Source organism: Argopecten irradians, chromosome 7 (assembly GCF_041381155.1).
Source record: "Argopecten irradians isolate NY chromosome 7, Ai_NY, whole genome shotgun sequence".
Classification (NCBI taxonomy): Eukaryota; Metazoa; Mollusca; class Bivalvia; order Pectinida; family Pectinidae; genus Argopecten; species Argopecten irradians.
The window spans coordinates 16,152,282-16,172,126 of NC_091140.1; the positions used below are offsets into that span (position 1 = coordinate 16,152,282).

The 19,845-nt window shown below is 35.4% G+C and overlaps 1 protein-coding gene across 1 annotated transcript in view; it reads right to left on the reverse strand.

Annotated features, from left to right (window-relative positions):
* The window catches only part of LOC138327680 (large ribosomal subunit protein bL28m-like), a 103,808-nt gene that overhangs the window by 42,897 nt on the left and 41,066 nt on the right, over window positions 1-19,845 (reverse strand). Inside the window, exons 2-4 of the mRNA XM_069273975.1 lie at window positions 7,335-7,451; window positions 4,702-4,843; window positions 3,610-3,756 (exon numbers count right to left, since the gene is read on the reverse strand). Of these exons, the coding sequence (XP_069130076.1) occupies window positions 3,610-3,756; window positions 4,702-4,843; window positions 7,335-7,399 (354 nt within the window). The 5' untranslated portion in view covers window positions 7,400-7,451. The remainder of the gene's footprint in view (window positions 1-3,609; window positions 3,757-4,701; window positions 4,844-7,334; window positions 7,452-19,845) is intronic.

Genomic DNA, 19,845 nt, shown 5'->3' on the forward strand with positions numbered 1-19,845 from the left:
CTGGTGAAAATTCAATTATCACGTTATTTGCTGACAGCAAATATTTTCATGTTAAGGTTTTACAGCACCACATATTTAATAAATTACTATGCTTTCATCTTCACATTCACAGTCAAATCTTGAAAAGCTAATTAATGAGCTGAAAATGTATTCTCTTTTATATCCACTGGAATGGATCAATTCACTTCATTTTGGAAGTGATCATTAAAGAGCTGTCAAATCCATTGAATCTCTAAATTCTCCACTTCATGTTAATGCACCAGTAGAAGCTAATTTAAGCATAAAAACTAAATGCACAAGAATAGTCATTAATTGCACAAGAATAGTCATTAATTGTCGCTGAAAATTAAGTGACTAACAATCTGCAGTTTATGCTACTATCAATTCACTTCTTTGTTGTGACACACAGCTGTCAAATCTCTGTCTGTCAGTGATAAATTCAACTGTCAAATGCACAGAACATTTTTACAGGAATATATCCACTAAAACAGTTATTTTTAATGTTTAATTTCTATCTGAAATCCACTCGGTAGCCCTGTAGGTAAAATATGAACAAGAAATCCTTTGAAGAGGCACCGCATATCCAAACATATGAAAAATCAACAGGAGATAACTGTTATACTTGTTTATGATATAAAAACACTGAAGATGAAGGAAATTTGAGTGATCTCCCTGAAGTAGAGAATCAAAGTCACCAACACATTCACATGTATAGCATTGAATTGTTTGGTAAAAAGTTACCCTTGTTGCTGAATTATTTAATTTTTTTCAAATATTTTTTTTGGTGTGATCTAAGCATTAGCACACAAAAACATTTTGGTATTTAGTAAGCAATACAGGTTATTGTTACTCTCCACCTGTGCATCATTATTATAAATAGAACACTGTCTAGAATATCACAATAACTTTCAAAGTCATTTTAAATTAATGATTATTTCAGGGTTTGCATCTATGCCGCCCCTATATCCTTTTAAAAATAGAAAATGAAAAGGACTCCACTTTTTTGCTGAAACTCCATTACAATTATATTAGAAGACCCCATTTGTAGAATGCCCAGTGCATATCAAAATAATATATCATAGCTTTATAATGATGTATTGGATATCTTAGCATTCAGGCTTAAAGTTGATAAGATATAGAGAAAACATGGTTAGTATCTTACAATATAACTAAAATTTATTTTCATGTGAGACTTAGAAAAGACGAGACGACGAAAATTTAATCATATGTTATTTTTAAAATCTTTACATAGAGGTTAGAACTTTGAATGGTGGGCTTCTATGTTATATTTTTCTATCTTCATTTTGATCATAAGTGAAACTTTATTGCTATGGCTATTGTGATCGAATTCCAGTGCATTTTATTTATTTGCTTGTACCTAAGTTAACAGACATATTTAGGTAATCAATCTTATAATAACAGTATAGTATGCCTAAATCATTGGCATAACTCTTAGCTGCAACTTTCACTGTAAACTGTGGTAATTTTCATAACCTCGCTTTAGAAAGAAAACAGTGGGTTTTTTTATCTTATAATGTTTACAATTTTCTTTGTCCATACATATAGTAAGGGAGGCAACTCCTCCTAAACGTGCCATGTAACGTTCATATATATTACCTCCCCTGATGCATAGAACTTACTCTAGAGTAAACTGATAGTTTCCCTTAGTTCTGTAACTCCCCACTATGATTTGAAATATTGTCCTAGTGACTTCAGTGTGTGTATAGTTATAATGCTTATGACATTATCATCCTCAGAGATATGGGGCCATTATATACATAGTTCTGTGGCTTAAATATAATTCATTCATTCTCCATCAACCACTGGCTATCCACCTCTGAGCCTGGAGTCTACAAGGTAAATAGTCAGGTATTTCCTAAGGCTCTTAGTTTTTTCTATAAACAAGTACTAAGAATTTCCTTGACCTCTAAAACCTGACATCTTTATCAAAGGACATACAGCAAAATCAAGTTAATTAACCCAAAACAAATGTATGAGAAGTCTTTTCAAATGATAATGACATTCAAAGGGGGAATCAAAATTTATCAACACACAGGAAAACAGACTGCTTCAACTTGTAAAGATAAGTGAGTTGTCTCCCCTGAAGCATACTAGAGCTGTTTTACGTTGATTGGTTAACTCGTAGGACCTAACCCTAGTAGTTAGTTTATGGAATAATAATGAACCTGGGGATGTTTTTAGACAAGTGTTGACAACAATTGTCTGTATCAAATACTTGTAGGTGCTTTTAGAATTTACTCTTTAACAAAAACCAGTCATTTTACATACAGTCAAATGTACAGTACGTATACGCTTCAGCACGATTGTCTGTATAGTGATAGACAGTGATGGAAATCGGAACAATCAAATAGAATCAACCAATAATCAATATTCAATTAAAGTTGGATTATATTACAAAATGAGTAATTAATCTTTATCATTTGACTTTCAATCATCTTTTCTATTATCATCATATCATTATAACCTGTTTAAACAACCCGTAGATAGCTTTAGTCATGTCTAAATTTTGTTCAGCTACCTGCCCTTATTTGCATGATAATATTTATAAACCTGAAAAAATGCCAAACTCTGAATTTACTTGATGGTCATATATCTTTACTGGTACTTCCATTATGAACTATTTGAATGGCAAATTCAAAAGGAGACTCGTAAATCTAGAAATAAATTTTTCCGATTTCTCAATCGACTATTGCTGATATTTTTAATCGATAAATTATCAATTGTAACTGAACATCGTCCCACCACTTCTGACAGGCCCAACCCTAATGTTTTCTACTTCACTGTTCTGTATATGTTTCCTATTCGGATAAAGCTTTAGTGAAAAACGTCTGACCTGAGGTCAATTTCAGCCATTTTCCTGTGCCCATTTCATCAGTGTTCCTTAACTCAAAAGATTTCCTTTTCATAAAATTTACCATAGGAAAGCATTGCAGAAGTTAAAGAAAGTTCCTTTAGTTGTTAAGAAAATTTCCTTTGGTAATGATTTCCTATAAAGATGTTAGGGAATTCCTTAAACTTAAGGAATGTTACTTATGAAACTGGGCCAAGATTTTATAATTAAGCTTCGCACTCCTAACCCACAGATTGATTGGTAGAAGAATTCTCCCTGCCTTAATTACCACCTGGCAACCCATTATAGAAAGCCTTTATAAGGATAAGAGAATTCTGCAATAAAAATTCATATCTTATGATTCTTTTACAGCAGCATTTTCCTACCAATTATGATACCAACCTCTAATATTTTATAAATCATTTCATTCTGTATTATATTTACATGTTCTTTGATTCATAAACAGTTAAACCTGTCTATAAAGACCACCCAAAGGACAAATAATAATGGTCTATAGAAAGGGAATATTGTGTAGTCTTATCCAGTAGGTGATGACCCTGGTGGCTGTCGATGGGTCGCTAAATAAAAACAAACATAATCAAGCAGGTGATCTTTATACAGAGGTGTTGGCTAAGGCAGGTTTGACTGTATGAGTAAACTGTAAGAGACTACAAGGAGCATAAATATCAAATGAAAGCATAATCTACCGTGTAATTTAGTATTTTGTAGACAGCTAGACACTACACGACTAGACTTACTGGGATGGCGTATTTTCCGTAGGATTTCATGATGAATTTCCGTTTTTCTGGATTATCTGAGTAGAGTTTGTCAGGCTGAGCTAGAGCTATCAACATATCTCTCTTTAGCTTCATACCAAGTTGTGAGTTCAAGTCTCTTTCGTGGGTCTGCAATAAATACAAAGAGAACCATTATTGTATATAATTATTATTATGTACGTTGCATGCCAGAACAATTGCATTCAAATCTTTTTCACTGCCTGTTCCAGGCCATTTATAGAACAATTATGGTATCTAAATTACAATAAACAAAATTAATTAATTTTCACCTATTTTTCAAGAACTAGGAAATCGCAAAAGTGAATCACTATTAAATTATAAGAACCACAAGTAAAGTAAAATCATTGTAGTATAGATCATGAAGTTAAATAGTCATGAATGAAGTTTTTCAGCAAAAACAATAGAACAAGAAATTAAGTCATTACAAAAAGTTGTTTGTTTAGAGTTTTATAAATCCTTACCTATTCTGTATTTTCATACTACAGAGTTATCTGCCCTTGCGGGAAGGTATTTATTATGATGTCATGTGTTTGCGAGCGCAATGTCATACTTTTTGGAGAAAATAATGTGAATTGCACTTACAATATAATGACGTAATAATGGATACCTATCTACAAGGGAGTTAACTCTGTAATATGCAAAGAGAGAATAACAATGGCATAATGGAGTCACTGTATTTTTACAAAGCATTTCTAGTTCCCACCCAACTGCATAATTTTTTTTTTTATAATTTCCAACTGGATATTGTAACAGATGTATATGAATACACTAATCACTGTTGCTGTTTAGCTCCTTTTATCGTTAACAAGGCATTTTTATACTCATTACTATCAATGTATCTCTTTTCACAAGGCATTTTTTTATACATCCTTCCATATATACAACCGTTTTCATTACTATCAATGCATTTTTTCACAACATTCTGGGGTCTTTTTATCAATTCAAAACCTTCTAAGACCATCAAATGTTTTCAGACGTTTTTGAAGAAGGCCTCTGAGCTAACCATGAAAAACTACATGATCTGTTAAGAGAATTAAAACCATAAAACCTTACCGCTAAGATGTAGTGATCAAGTCCCATGAGTGTTGTGATTTGGTTCATCACTCGGATTGTCGTCGGGATTTTAAACCACTGATCAAGAATCTCACTGTGAAGATATTCTACTTTTACTTGAGGGGCATACACCTTAGGTATTCTGTAACATCAAATACATTAAGTCTGTAAAGTACATAGTGTAAAAACAGTAGCATATCTCATAATGTATACAACCAAGTTCACATCTGGCTGTAACAATGAAGTTCAAATCTTGGCCTCTCTCTCCCTCTTCCATAAATCAGGTACAAAGTTAGACAAACAAGAGTATTTTCAAACAGGTCAAATTATAGGTAACATTTTTTTTTATACATATCACACAGCCTCATCTATAAGTAAATAAAAATCCAACTAGAAAGATCAAGTGACACAGTAAGATTAGATTTTTACAATGTGTTTTAAAGTGGTTAACAGGTCCTGACATATTACCAAATCCCCTCCAAATCTCGGTCAGATGTTTGACTCTCATATGACAGTATATGACCAGTATATTCTCTACCTAGAGAGACCTGTATATTCTCTACCAATGGAGACCAATAAACTCTCTACCAGTGGAGAGCAGTATACTCTCTACCAATGGAGACCAGTATATTCTCTACCAGTGGAGACCAGTATATTCTCTACCAGTGGAGACCAGTATACTCTCTACCAGTGGAGACCAGTATACTCTCTACCAATGGAGACCAGTATATTCTCTACCAGTGGAGACCAGTATACTCTCTACCAATGGAGACCAGTATATTCTCTACCAATGGAGACCAGTATACTCTCTACCAATGGAGACCAGTATAGTCTCTACCTATGAAGACCAGTATAGTCTCTACCTATGTAGACCAGTATACTCTCTACCAACGGAGACCAGTATAGTCTCTACCTATGTAGACCAGTATACTCTCTACCAACGGAGACCAGTATGTTCTCTACCAATTGAGACCAATATACTCTCTACCAATGGAGACCAGTATACTCTCTACCAGTGGAGACCAGTATACTCTCTACAAATGGAGACCAGTATATTCTCTACCAGTGGAGACCAGTATACTCTCTACCAACCAGTATATTCTCTACCTAAAGAGACCAGTATATTCTCTACCTATAGAGACCATTATACTCTCTACCAATGGAGACCAGTGTATTCTCTACGAATGGAGACCAGTATATTCTCTACCAATGTAGACCAGTATATTCTCTACCAATGAAGACCAGTGTATTCTCTAATAATGATGACAGTATATTATCTACAATGGAGACCAGTACATTCTCTACCAATGGAAACCAATATACTCTCTACCAGTGGAGACCAATATATTCTCTACCAATGGAGACCAGTATACTCTCTACCAGTGGAGACCAGTATACTCTCTACAAATGGAGACCAGTACATTCTCTACCAGTGGAGACCAGTATACTCTCTACCAATGGAGACCAGTATATTCTCTACCAATGGAGACCAGTAGACTCTCTACCAATGGAGACCAGTATATTCTCTACCAATGGAGACCAGTATACTCTCTACCAATGGAGACCAGTATATTTTCTACCAGTGGAGACCAGTATATTCTCTACCAATGGAGACCAGTATACTCTCTAGAAATGGAGACCAGTATATTCTCTACCAGTGGAGACCAGTATACTCTCTACAAATGGAGACCAGTATATTCTCTACCAATGGAGACCAGTATACTCTCTACCAATGGAGACCAGTATACTCTCTACCAATGGAGACCAGTATATTCTCTACCAGTGGAGACCAGTATATTCTCTACCAGTGGAGACCAGTATACTCTCTACCAATTGAGACCAGTATACTCTACCAATGGAGACCAGTATACTCTCTACCAATGGAGACCAGTATATTCTCTACCAGTGGAGACCAGTATATTCTCTACCAGTGGAGACCAGTATACTCTCTACCAATGGAGACCAGTATACTCTCTACCAGTGGAGACCAGTATACTCTCTACAAATGGAGTTCAGTATACTCTCTACCAGTGGAGACCAGTATACTCTTTACCAATGGAGACCAGTATACTCTCTACTTATGGAGACCATTATACTCTCTACCAATGGAGACCAGTATATTCTCTACCAATGGAGACCAGTATATTCTCTACCAATGGAGACCAGTATATTCTCTACCAATGGAGACCATTATAATCTCTACCAGTGGAGACCAGTATACTCTCTACTTATGGAGACCAGTATATTCTCTACCAATGGAGACCAGTATACTCTCTACTTATGGAGACCAGTATATTCTCTACCAATGGAGACCAGTATACTCTCTACCAATGGAGACCAGTATATTCTCTACCAGTGGAGACCAGTATACTCTCTACTAGTGGAGACCAGTATATTCTCTACCAATGGAGACCAGTATACTCTCTACTTATGGAGACCAGTATACTCTCCACCAATGGAGACCAGTATATTCTCTACCAATGGAGACCAGTATATTCTCTACCAATGGAGACCAGTATATTTTCTACCAATGGAGACCAGTATATTCTCTACCAATGGAGACCAGTATATTTTCTACCAATGGAGACCAGTATACAGTCTCTAACAATCCAGATAAAGCCATGTATGCCTACCTTGGTTTATATTTTGACTTCCTTCTAAAACCTCGAATGTATCCCTCTCCTCCAAATAATCCCATCTTGATATCATCAGGGTAGACTACGACAGGGCCAATATCCTGTACCGGAACCCTTTAACAAATAGAAATTTAATAATAATATGGGAGCGGACAGAATAGGTTTAATAGAGTTAATATCCTATTAACAGCCAGGGACGTCGTTTAAGGATGTGTGAGGTTTCTGTGGTGGAGGAAAGCTGGAGTAACCAGAGAAAAACCACTGGTCTACTGTCCTGGCAACTGCTCCACATGGGATTCAAACAGTATTTTAAAATGGGTTCTTGACATACATTCCATAGATCAAATGGTATTTTTAGAGTTTAAAAAAAAAGAAGAAGACAATATTATTTAAATGTTTGCACAAGGGTACTTTTTCTGACAAAAACCCCTAGTTAGTAGTAAGTCTGTCAGTTAAAATAACTGTACAGTTCATCAGACCATGTGGCTGAGGTGGTCAAGTGTTTAAGATGTCAAGATATGTATACTGTCATTAGCTCTCCATCTCTCGTTGCAAGTTTAAAATACATGAGGGTAGCTGCAAGACACTGACCAAAAGTGGGTTTTTTTTCAGTGTACTTCCGATTTCCTTCACATTCTAAATCTGGCACATCCTTAATTGATCCTAGCTGTTAATAGGACAATAAACAAGACAAACCAAAATATTTTATATTTCAGGTAAAAGAAATGAGTTCTATACCTGTAGTGTACTAAAAAGACTCATAAAAATGATGGGTGCACGGAAGTTATATACTACTCTATGTATGCAGGTTCCATTATACTCTTCTGAACGTGAAGGGGCAAATCAGATTATAGACAAATTTCATCTAAATTCTGGAAATCCACTAAAAGAGGTTTCAGCCCCAAAAGACCATATATCCCCCCCCCCAAAAAAAAAGTCTCAACCAATTCGTACATCCTAAGATACACTCTGTTAGCCATTTGCTGTCACCAAAAGGTTTACAAGCCTCTACGAATGACATTAAAAACAGTATATTTCCTCATTCTATCATAAATGGAGACCAGTATCGGAAATCATGACACTACAAAATATTATGGATATATATATATATACTGCTACCAGATGGAGAAAACATACAGTTCAAGTTTATTTTAATTTTAATGGATTACCAATAAATATTATATAAATTTTTTAAAACATATTATATTCTCCAGTATATTCTCTCTACCAATGGGAGATCAGTATATTTCTCTACCAATGGAGACCATTATAATCTCTAAACAAAACCAATGGAGACCAGTATATTTTCTACCAATGGAGACCAGTATACAGTCCTCTAACAATCCAGATAAAGCCATGTATGCCTACCTTGGTTTATATTTTGACTTCCTTCTAAAACCTCGAATGTATCCCTCTCCTCCAAATAATCCCATCATTGATAATCAACAGGGTAGACTATACGCCGGGCCACATTTTCCTGTACTCGGGAACCTCCTTTAACAAATAGAAATTTAATTAATAGATCTGGGAGACGAGACAGAACAGAATAGGTGTACTAGAGGTTAAAATCCAAATAACAGACCGGGACGCGTTTTAAGGATGTGTGAGTGTTTCTGTGTTGGAGGAAAGGCTGGAGTAACCAGAGGAAAATCCACTGGTCCTACTCAGTCCTGGCAAACTGCCTCCACATTGGGATTCCACAACAAGCTATTTTAAAAATGGACGTATCTTGACGATACATTCCATAGATCAAATCGGTTATATTTTTTTAGAGTTTAAAAAAAAGAAGAAGACACTTATATTTAAATGTTTGCACATGGGTACTTTTTCTGACAAAAACCCGCTATTTAGTTAGTAATTCCTAGGTCAAGTTAAATTAACTGTACAGCTCATTAGGACCATGTGGATGAGCGTGCGTCAAGTGTATTAAAGTAAGTCCAGATATTTCTACGGTCATAAGCATCCTCCATCCACTCGTTTTGCAAGTTTTACAAATACATTGGTTAAGTAGTCTGCTAGGAGCACAGACGCAAAAAGTGGTTTTTTATTTCAGATTGTTACTTCCCCGAATTAATTCACATTCCTAATAATAGGCACAGTCCTAAATTGAACTTTGCAGTTCATAGTACAATAACTCTCAAGTACCCAAAACCACAAAAGCGAAGAAATAGATGATAATCAATACAATTGTAACACATTACTATACTCACGGTAAATGTTTGTGGTGACAACGTGAAGTCCACTTGGGAAGAGCTGGGATAGGACGTGGACAGGCTTTGGTTCTCTGGTTTGAAAGCTCTATACAATCGTCTTCTTGGTAATTGGTCTGGCAAGATCTCGACTGTCTTCTTGTCCAAGGGCATTCGAGTAAGTGCACGCCTTCTTTTTATGATATCAAGAAGATAATCTTTATCCATGGCTTTACTACTACTTATTAAGATAGTCTAAGGGGCAAGCCATACTAGCTGGTGAAGGAACAATAAAGAAGATTACAAACCTGAATTCCCCAGCAACATCAACCAAAATTGGTATTCAAACAATGGACTAATTAGGCCTGAATTACATCACTTTGCTACCAGTTACATTATGGCACAATAACAGACCTAAATAAGTGTGTCAATTTTTTCCATGTTTTGACCAATGCAACCTTAACATGATTGGTCCAAAGTCATTAGAATAAAATTGAAAACAACACTTCCACTTACCAGCAACAACTTCAGACCCAATCTCAGATCATCTATTTCTCAGAAAGTTATTGACAAGAAAATCAATATAAAGAAAGGCCTTATAGACTTCCCTTCTATGACTTTAATATGAAGGTAAGGGGGTCAATTAATTCACAAGAAACAATATGGTATCCTTAAACATGTCAGGAAGAGTGATTATTAATAATGGGTAATTTGTTTCACCGAGTACATAACAAGAATCACAAAAGCTTATAAACAGTTGAACACTATTTAATTACACACAAACATGAGGACAGAAATAACCCCTGTGAAATAAAAAGGAACAATTCCTGACAATTATTGTAGGGACACAAAAATGATACATACTACTACTATCTTCTAATCTAAATAATGTAAGGTATAAAATTAAAAACAGTGTTAACTTATTAATTATATTAATAATAGTAAATTTTATATATTAATTATACCGAGTTACATAAATTAAACAAATAACATTAAATTTTACAGACCACTTAGACTACTAAGCATTGCCCAAACTCTGACACCACCCATGTGGCTGGTCCTTTGTTATACATATAATACTAGAAAGCTTTTTTATGGAACAAGTAATTTAAAGAAGTTTTTATTTATATAAAGTAATATTAATTATTGTTGCCATAAGTGAAGAATATGTTAATTACTATAATTCTAGTTTATTTATATTATAACTAAACTTTACCATTTTCAGTCTACTGTGGCCAGGTAATAAGCTACCCTTGTAAGAGTCCAGCGTATGTCGTCGTATGCCCAAGTTGCCTAATTTCCACGTAATGTAGCTGAACACGATTCCTCAAGGTGTGGGCGTTGCACGTGCATAGGACAGGGGTCAAGCCGGAGTATAATTTTAGGGGGGGGTGAAAACACACACTCCAACTAATACCATTCACTCGGCTGCTTCATACGACATCATAATCAACTTACACACACAAATTTTCATGTACAGTACAGGACATTACATGAAAGGGCCATTAAATTCCGACAGACACAGGGACATGTAAATTCAGACAATACACAGCGCATGTAGTAAAAAACACCATATATAATACATATTATATATATGGTGAATTTAAAACACCGCGACAAACATATACTAGCATGTCAAAGACTCAATATCAGGTCTCTCAGTTTTTAAATATTTGAAAATAAGTCCTTTAATATTTTAGCCTATTTAACCCCTGTAACTTTAAATGAAGGTCAAGGTTATTCATTCCATAAACTGTAGCCCTTCATCCAAGCATGCTACAACCCCAATCTAGTTATAAAGTATGACTATATGTTATCCTGACCTTTTGATTCTGATGAAATAAATAGTTATTGATAAGAAATCATGAAACTCTGGTAATCAAAAAATCCTCATTAAAAAAAACCACTTATACATGTATCTGTACTATAATCACCAATTAATCACATTTACTTCATCTATTACAAACAACACTGCATGTGTCATAGAAACTTGCATGCTTCTTGGTAGACAATTGTCTTCATAAATGGCCCTCAAATTCCCTTACACTTAGATTAAAGGTAAATATGCCATAACTGGGCGAAACTTTTTTATTATTTTCCCCAGCAATTTATTGCTACACTACCACCCCCTCCCCCTTCAAACATGTTCGTCCCCGAACACAAACCAACCCAGGCTCTGTCTCCAACGAAGCCTCTCCATCACATATAGCTTTCGTTTGGAGTGACCTACGACACCAAATGTAACAGGGCAACAGCAGTGTGCCACCAGCCAGGCTCTAACCCCCCATCCCCAGACTTACTGGTCCACCGCTCTACCGACTGAGCAAAAGGGAAATTTCCCCCTAGTGTGGAGCTAGAAGGCGACCGTATCAATATACAATAATTGTATACAATTAAACCCTGCTTCACAGTTATCAGGTCCGGTAGCACGCTAAATCTGGCTATATAGCTAGATTAGACTATATAGCCAAATCTGACAACACGCATAGTGGACAAAATGTAAACAAAAGTGACATACCTGGTCACAAAATCAGCGTACACATCGAAAATTGAATGACAAATCTTGAGAATTGGCAAAATGAAATATTTGTGTCATCCAAGATAATTTCTGGTTATTTTTTTAAAATCCGTTATTGCATTTTTTGGTACTCGTATCCATTCATCCTCATGTTCTGATGAAAAAGATAACAAAATCCAAATTTCCCATTTTAAATATGCCACATATCTTGTTGTTTATGAGCCGACTATAGCACTTTTTGCACATGGTCAATTTGCATGTGATCTGTATGCTCCAAGCGCACCTTTGGCCCTAATCCAATAATATTAGATCTCGATATTGAGAAACTTCTGATTGGCAATATCGAGATCTAATGCCCGACCCCTATATGAATCTTCGCAAGTTACGCCCTCGAATTTAGGGCACAAGTTTTGACGCTTAATTACAAAGTGAAAACTTACCAGAATGTCAAGAAAACATGTATAGCGTGAATCAGTAGTTATTCATGAACACAACCAGCTATATTAACTGGTATGACAAAATCAAGGACTTATATGAGAAGGATAAGTCACACTGGTTTTGGGGAAGTCCAAGGCAGGCGCTTTTGTGTTTGTGCACTGACCGTGACGTTGGGCGATGACTGACTTTCCTTTGATATCCGCCGGCGCAGCCTTTGATGTAGCTTGCGGGTGCGAGGGTTACCGTCTTACTTTCTGAAGCGGTGCTGTCATTTCATGAGCTGTCGATTTTTTTTTAACGAAAATTTAAGACATATCCCCTAAATATTCTGTCTTTAAAGCAAGTTATAAACGTCGTGAAATTTAATAAACTTTACAATAGTGTTTCGTTTGACTCGATAAGACAAGTATTTGTTGAGAAAAACGGTTTTTTATTCCCGGTTCATAGGCGTCTCGCGTGGTGTTTAGTAATGTAAAGAGACAGACACGAATCCTTCTCACTTATAAATCCTTGGACAAAATATAGATCCACAGAATAATCACACATTTTGTGGTAACCCATAGCAATTATGTGCAGCGCTGTATAATCTCGGTTTAATCCTATTGAAATTTTCGTCACTTCCTGTTTATCAAGTAATAATCAAAAGTTTCTCGTCGTGCTATAGGCCTACCTCTAACATTGTTAGAGTACTGTGGCCCGAATCTTCATCAGGTGGATGCTTATCTGCAGACGACGCCATATTAGTTCACCTAGTTTTCTTACTGGGGAATAGTGATAATGGATACTAAATAATTGCAACGATGGAATTTTAAAAAAGTCACCTGCAAATGAACAAGTAGCTAGGCAAAACATTATTCATATCACTGAGTTACATGTTTCGTCATCCATGCTTTCATAGTGTGCACGAGAAAAACGTGACCAGACCTCACCTGTTTGTTTACATTTGTCCACTATATGTGTCGTCAGATTTGGCTATATAGTAAAATCTAGCTATATGTACTAGCTAGACCGGACCTGGTTATGTATAGGGAAAGGAGAAAAATTACTGGAGAGATAAGACGTATTATTTTAAACAGTTTAGCTATTTTAATATTGCAAGATCTGGAGGAAGTGGATTCCAGTTTTGGATAGTACGGGGAAAGAAAGAGTTTGTGAAAATCTTAAAACTGTAGTTGAATAATACAAGTACAGAAGTAAGGTCATCGCCTGCCATGGAGTTTCGAGTATCCTCAGCTGTTGTGAGAAATCAACTTGATTAATAAAAACATTCGAAGACATGAACGATTACTTACTGAATCTATGTATCCGAGGGATAACAGATCTTATCATATAAGACATGATTATGTTTGTTTTTACCACAATCTATCTTTCAAAGTCATGCTTTTTCTTAAAACTTCAATGTAGGCCGCCATCTTGGATTGTACTTTTACACGAGTAGATACATTGTATTTTTTGGCTGAATTTTATGTTGGCTTTTTCGTGGACCAGCTTAAAACTATACCACTGACGATATTTAGGAGAAAATGGTTATCAATTAATTACCTTTAATTTAAGACAGTCCTAATATATGTTGCTTTATTAGCAAAATAATTGGTTTAGACGCGTAGCTTCCCAATAAGATGCTGAACCGATTGAATCAAGGGAACATGTACATTAACACTCATCGGGGTACAGAAATGTGGACTAACCAATGGTAAATTGAACTTTTGAAAATGTACCCCTTAAAGGGCCACTACCTTTCCGAAACGGGCTTTTAATTTTTGAAATAGAGAATGTAAAACGGAGATCAATAATTTTGTAGAGTCGCAGGATTTATTAACTATACGTTTACTAGCACACTTATCCATCACCTTCAGAACTGTTTTGATTAGAATAAACTAAAATGTTTATTTTCATAAACGCGGGTCGTTTTAATGTTTCCCGCCGTCGTCCTAAATGCCGCGCGGTATAGTTGACTATCACTGCGCTAGACGGCAAAACATCGAAATGAATCTCCACTGTTATCGTACATTAGACAGGAAATCTTGCATGTGTTTGGTGTTGTAACCTCACCTTAAGCCATCGATATATATTTTCTTTTATGTTAATAATGTTTTTAAGAAACCTTTAAATTTTGCTCCGGAAAGGTAGTGGGCCTTTAACCAATAATAAATCGATGGGTCTTGATTCTATTAGTAAAACGATTTTTTCCATAAATGTCAATGAGCCCGCTGGCCTCTTTTAGCAAAAATTTAAATATTTAATGCTAATTTTCAGTCGTAGCTAATTCATTCCATATGTAATTCCAAGGAATTTTAAAGTGATAAGGATTCGTGACTGTCTTCTTTACATTACATAAACACCACGCGAGACGCCTATGAACCGGGAAATAAAAACCGTTTTTCTCAACAAATACTTGTCTAATCGAGTCAAACGAAACACCATTGTAAAGTTTTATTAAATTTCACGACGTAATATTACTTGCTTTAAAGACGGAATATTAAAAGGATATGTCTTAAATTATTCGTTAAAAATAATCGACAGCTCATGAAATGACGCCCCCGCTTCAGAAAGTAAGACGGTAACCCTCGCACCCGCAAGCTACATCAAAGGCTGCGCCGGCGGATATCAAAGGAAAATCAGTCGTCGCCCAACGTCACGGTCAGTGCACAAACACAAAAGCGCCTGCATTGGACTTCCCCAAAAACCAGTGTGACTTATCCTTCTCATATACGTCCTTTGGTAATTCTCTATTTTCAAATCTGCTGATGCAGGTCTACCAACGAATTACAGAGGCATCTATCTCCAAAGTTGTTTGGCAAAGTTATTTAATTGTTAATATTTTAAACAAAGTGGCTTACCATGTTTTTGCAAAATATTATACATATGTATGCCCAAATCAATATGGTTTAAAGAAAATAGTAGAACTACTCATGGCTTGTTCGTACTAAAAATATTCTAACTAAAATACTCACAGTCAAAGAGAAAAGTCCAGTCATGTTTTGTGGACTTGATAAAGCCTTCGATGGTGTATGGAGAAATGGCCGGATTATTATTTAAGCTCTTGCACAACATGGTATCGGAAGAAATATTTTCAAAGTTAATAATCCACTACAATCAGGGGATTTAGCAGTAGGTAGTTTGTCATTTGCGGATGATTTATTGGAATGCAGAAATCATTAATTGAATTGGAAAAAATACTGTGGAAATGATGAACCAAAACTTATGCAGGATTTGAATATGACTCAGAGGTGGTAATATGTCGGGACATCTTTGGGACCCCAGGATTTGAACCTCTTTAATTAAATGTCGTTTGAACTGAGGAAAGCGGGCTTTGCTGAATGGATATGAAGATTTTAATTGATTACATACTCCCTTTGATACGCCTTTAAAGTAGAACAAGTAGGCCTGATGTAATTTTACCGTACCGACCCAACCATGCATATCTTCAGTATAGAAAGTCCGCTAAACCTGCCTACATTATAAGACATTTTCCCTTTTTTAATTTATATATATTAGGCCATTTAAAAAAAATGCCTACTAATATAGGCTGGTTTAGCGGACTACTTTGTAAATACCTGTACTTTTACTGCAGCTGATTTAATTGAGGTTCTCAAAGAAAAATTAATAGTTGTATGGTTGTGTATACATGAGTTTTTGACGGACGGTTTATAATGTTCAGCGATCTATCTTATAATCTGCCTGTCTATAATGTTGTGGTAGTAATGTTGTCCATTATGTTGACTGTTAGTCAAACATGTCTGTTGGACGATTTGCTTTGTCTGGTTTCCATTGGGCAGTCATTATAGATATGCTTGAATATCATTGTTTGTCACTTCATTTGCATATCATAGTGAACGCAGTTCCCCTCACCCCCCCCCCCCCCCCCCCCCCAACCCCACCCTCCAAGAAGTGACCGCTATACACAGGTGACTGTTTACTATTATTATAGCGAGCACTGTTTTAATCCCCCTAGAAGTGACCGCTATACACAGATGTGACTGTTTACCATTTTATAGCGAGCACTGTTTTATCCCCCTAGAAGTGACCGCTATACACATATGACTGTTCACTTTTATTATAGTAACCGCAGTTTTATTTTTCTACGAGAAATGGCCGCTATACGCAATGTGTGACTGTTTGCGAGCACAGTTTTATTTGTCTATGTGAAGTGACTGCTATACACAGGTGGCTGGTTACTACTATTATAGCGAACATAGTTTTATTAACCAATAGAAGTGACCGCTATACACAGGTGGCTGGTTACTACTATTATAGCGAACATCGTTTAATTTACCAATAGAAGTGACCGCTAAAACACATGTGTGACTGTTTACTATTATCATAGTGAGTGCAGTTTCTTTTTGCGAGAAGTGGCTGCAATACACAGGTGTTGGTTTTTACTATCATTATAGTGAGCGCAGTTTTATTTCTCTCGAGAAGTGACCGATATACACAGGTTTGACTGTTTACCATCATTATAGAACATATGTAAGCACAGTTTTACATTTCATATGAGAAGTGACCGCTATATACACAGTAAGTGTAGTTTTATATATGTCTAGGAGAAGTGACCGCTATACACAAATGTGACTGGTTTACTATTTTTATAGTAAGTGTAGTTTTATTTCTCTATGAGCAAGTAACCGCTTAATATACATGCGCGACTGTTAACTTTATTATAGTACGTGTAATTTATATTTTAATTTTATGATAAGTGACCGATATACAGGTGTGTTTGTTACTCTTTACCTGTTATTATAATGATGCGCAGTTTTATTTTTTCCGAGAAGTGACCGCTAGACAACAGGATGGTGACTGTTTTACTGATTTTTATAGTAAGCACAGTATTCTTTTCACACATGGTGTGTTATGGCTTTTATTATCGCAGTACCGTTTCTCATTTGTTAGACTGCTATAAATTATTCAAAAATAATCTCCTACGATAGACAGCACAGGTTTTATTTTTCTCTAGAAGTTGTCGCTGTACAGAGTTCACTGAGTTGACTGTTATATCAACACAGAAAAATGATAGTTATCAAGTTGTTTGACTGCAATGAACAAGTTTTATAACATAGAGATAATCTAGTTAACCTAGATATATGACAAATTTACAGGGTACTTGAACTCCTGTGACCTTAAATTAAAGACTATTTCAATTGCCATTTGAACCAACCTTGAAGTCCTTTGTTTACTAGAATGGTATAAGTCCCCAATGTACCAAAACTAAATCAGGGTCCTCTGAGTATCTTATTAATTAAACAAGATGAGATTAAATAGTGTATTCCATTTGACCCCTGTGACCTATGAATTAAGGTCAAGTGGACATCCACTTTATCTAAACTTCGTAGCGTTTGATAACAGCATTGTCACTGGCCCATATTCTTGTCACCAGACCCAATCGAATATTGTACATTTTTAAAGGTTTTACAAACATTTTATCCTTATATGGCCCTGTGACCTTACATGGAGGCCAAGCAGATATTAATTTGAACAAACTTGATAGCTCTTTCTCCTGCCATACCTAAGGCCTAAAATCAGGTTTCTGGGTTTCTTAGTTATTGTGAAAAACTCATATAGTGGACAGATTTTGCAGAAATAATATAATGATAATTGACTCATATTTTTCTATAGAAAGGCCGTAGTTCACAAGTTATTTCATATGATATAGCGCTCACTGACCTTTCACCACAGGTTCAGCGTTGTTTGACCTTGTATAAGAAAGTTCAGCGTTGTTTGACCTTGTAAAGATGAATCATATCCAGCAGGCAACGAAATGATATCAGAGCGTTGAGAGTTATCAAAAAATCACACATAATGAATAATCAAAGTGCCAAGGCCACTCATAGATGCTGTGAATGAAGAACTCAAACGAAGGATAAAGAAATTGGTTTTGCATTTAGATATTGAATTTAGAATACTAAGTGTACAGTGGTTTATTAAGGGATATGTTTTACGGTATATCGTATTTATTTTATGATATCTAAGTTGATTCAAGAACAATAAGTTGAATAACTCATTTTCCTGAAGTAAATTTTATATTAAAATTTTAAACTATTTCTGAAATAATGATTTCAACACCAATAAAACCGGTCAGAATCTGAGTAATCATTTTTTATGATTCTGTATTAATTATAAAATTATCAATTTCATCAATATCTCTTCAAACATTTAGAATATTTCGGAAAAATATAACATTAGAAATACAATGTATATTACCATTTCCGATATGTTTTGGTTCCCTTTCTAAAATATTAGCATGGGTTGCTTTGACGACTTTTGACTAATAAATCACGGCCAGATACATTTTGACAAATAAAAGGTACATTATTTCGTGTTACATATAACACTCAGATTTATTTTAAATTCACAAGAATGCTAGTCGGTAAAACATAAAAAAACTTCATGTAATGCATCGGACTTAAGCAAGTCTTCGAAAGACTCAGTAAATGGTTGGCGACATATTATCGCGAAGAATATATCGTGATTTTTGCTTTGCCGACTTTTGAATAATAAATAAATCATGGCCAGATATTTAAGTCAAATAAAAGGTTCATTATTTGGTTACTTATAACACGTCCAAGAAAACTAGATGCAAGTGCATCGGACTTAAGCAAGTCCCTTCGTAAGGCTACCGAACATTACAAGACAAATTAAAGTTCATTTGTCACTTTTAGTTGCTCGTACATATATACATCTATATAATCATTATGTTTTGTAAGTTACTGTTGACAAATTTTGTACTTTTTCCCTTTCAATATAACGCAGTTGTCGATAAACAAAATGCACAAGTCCCAGTGACCTATTAACTTCTACTGCGCAATGACATCACCAGATATAGTTCGCCAATGCAACCAAATTAAAAAACTCTATAACCGTTATAAGAACTTTTTTTTTGCAATTATTTTCCTAACATTTCATTACATTAATCGATCAGTAGCATGAATTACGTAAAATTGAAATAGACATACACAATCCAAAATCGACCGAAAGTCTGCCGCGTAGGAAGACATCGAAGAAGGCGTTGTTCGTGATTTGGATTTTTGGGACCATACATGACGCGTAGGGATACAAAAATCATAGAGTCTCAACTGAACACTTAATTCATACCGTCTTTAGTGCATAAGTATGAACAAATTTAATGTTTGTGGTTTTGAATACTAAGGTTCGATATATTCATACTATCAAGTAATATGTAAAATGAACAAAACAACATTTAATTTTCATCGCGGAGCGGTTTTATTGTTTAGATGTGCACAGGTTCGCCGAGCGTACCTAAGAATGCTAATCCATCATATGTTTTATTGATAAAAGATTACATCTTGGCTAGCAAAATTGAGAAAGGTCATACTTCCCAGGTTATTTCTTACCTTTCACCATAGGT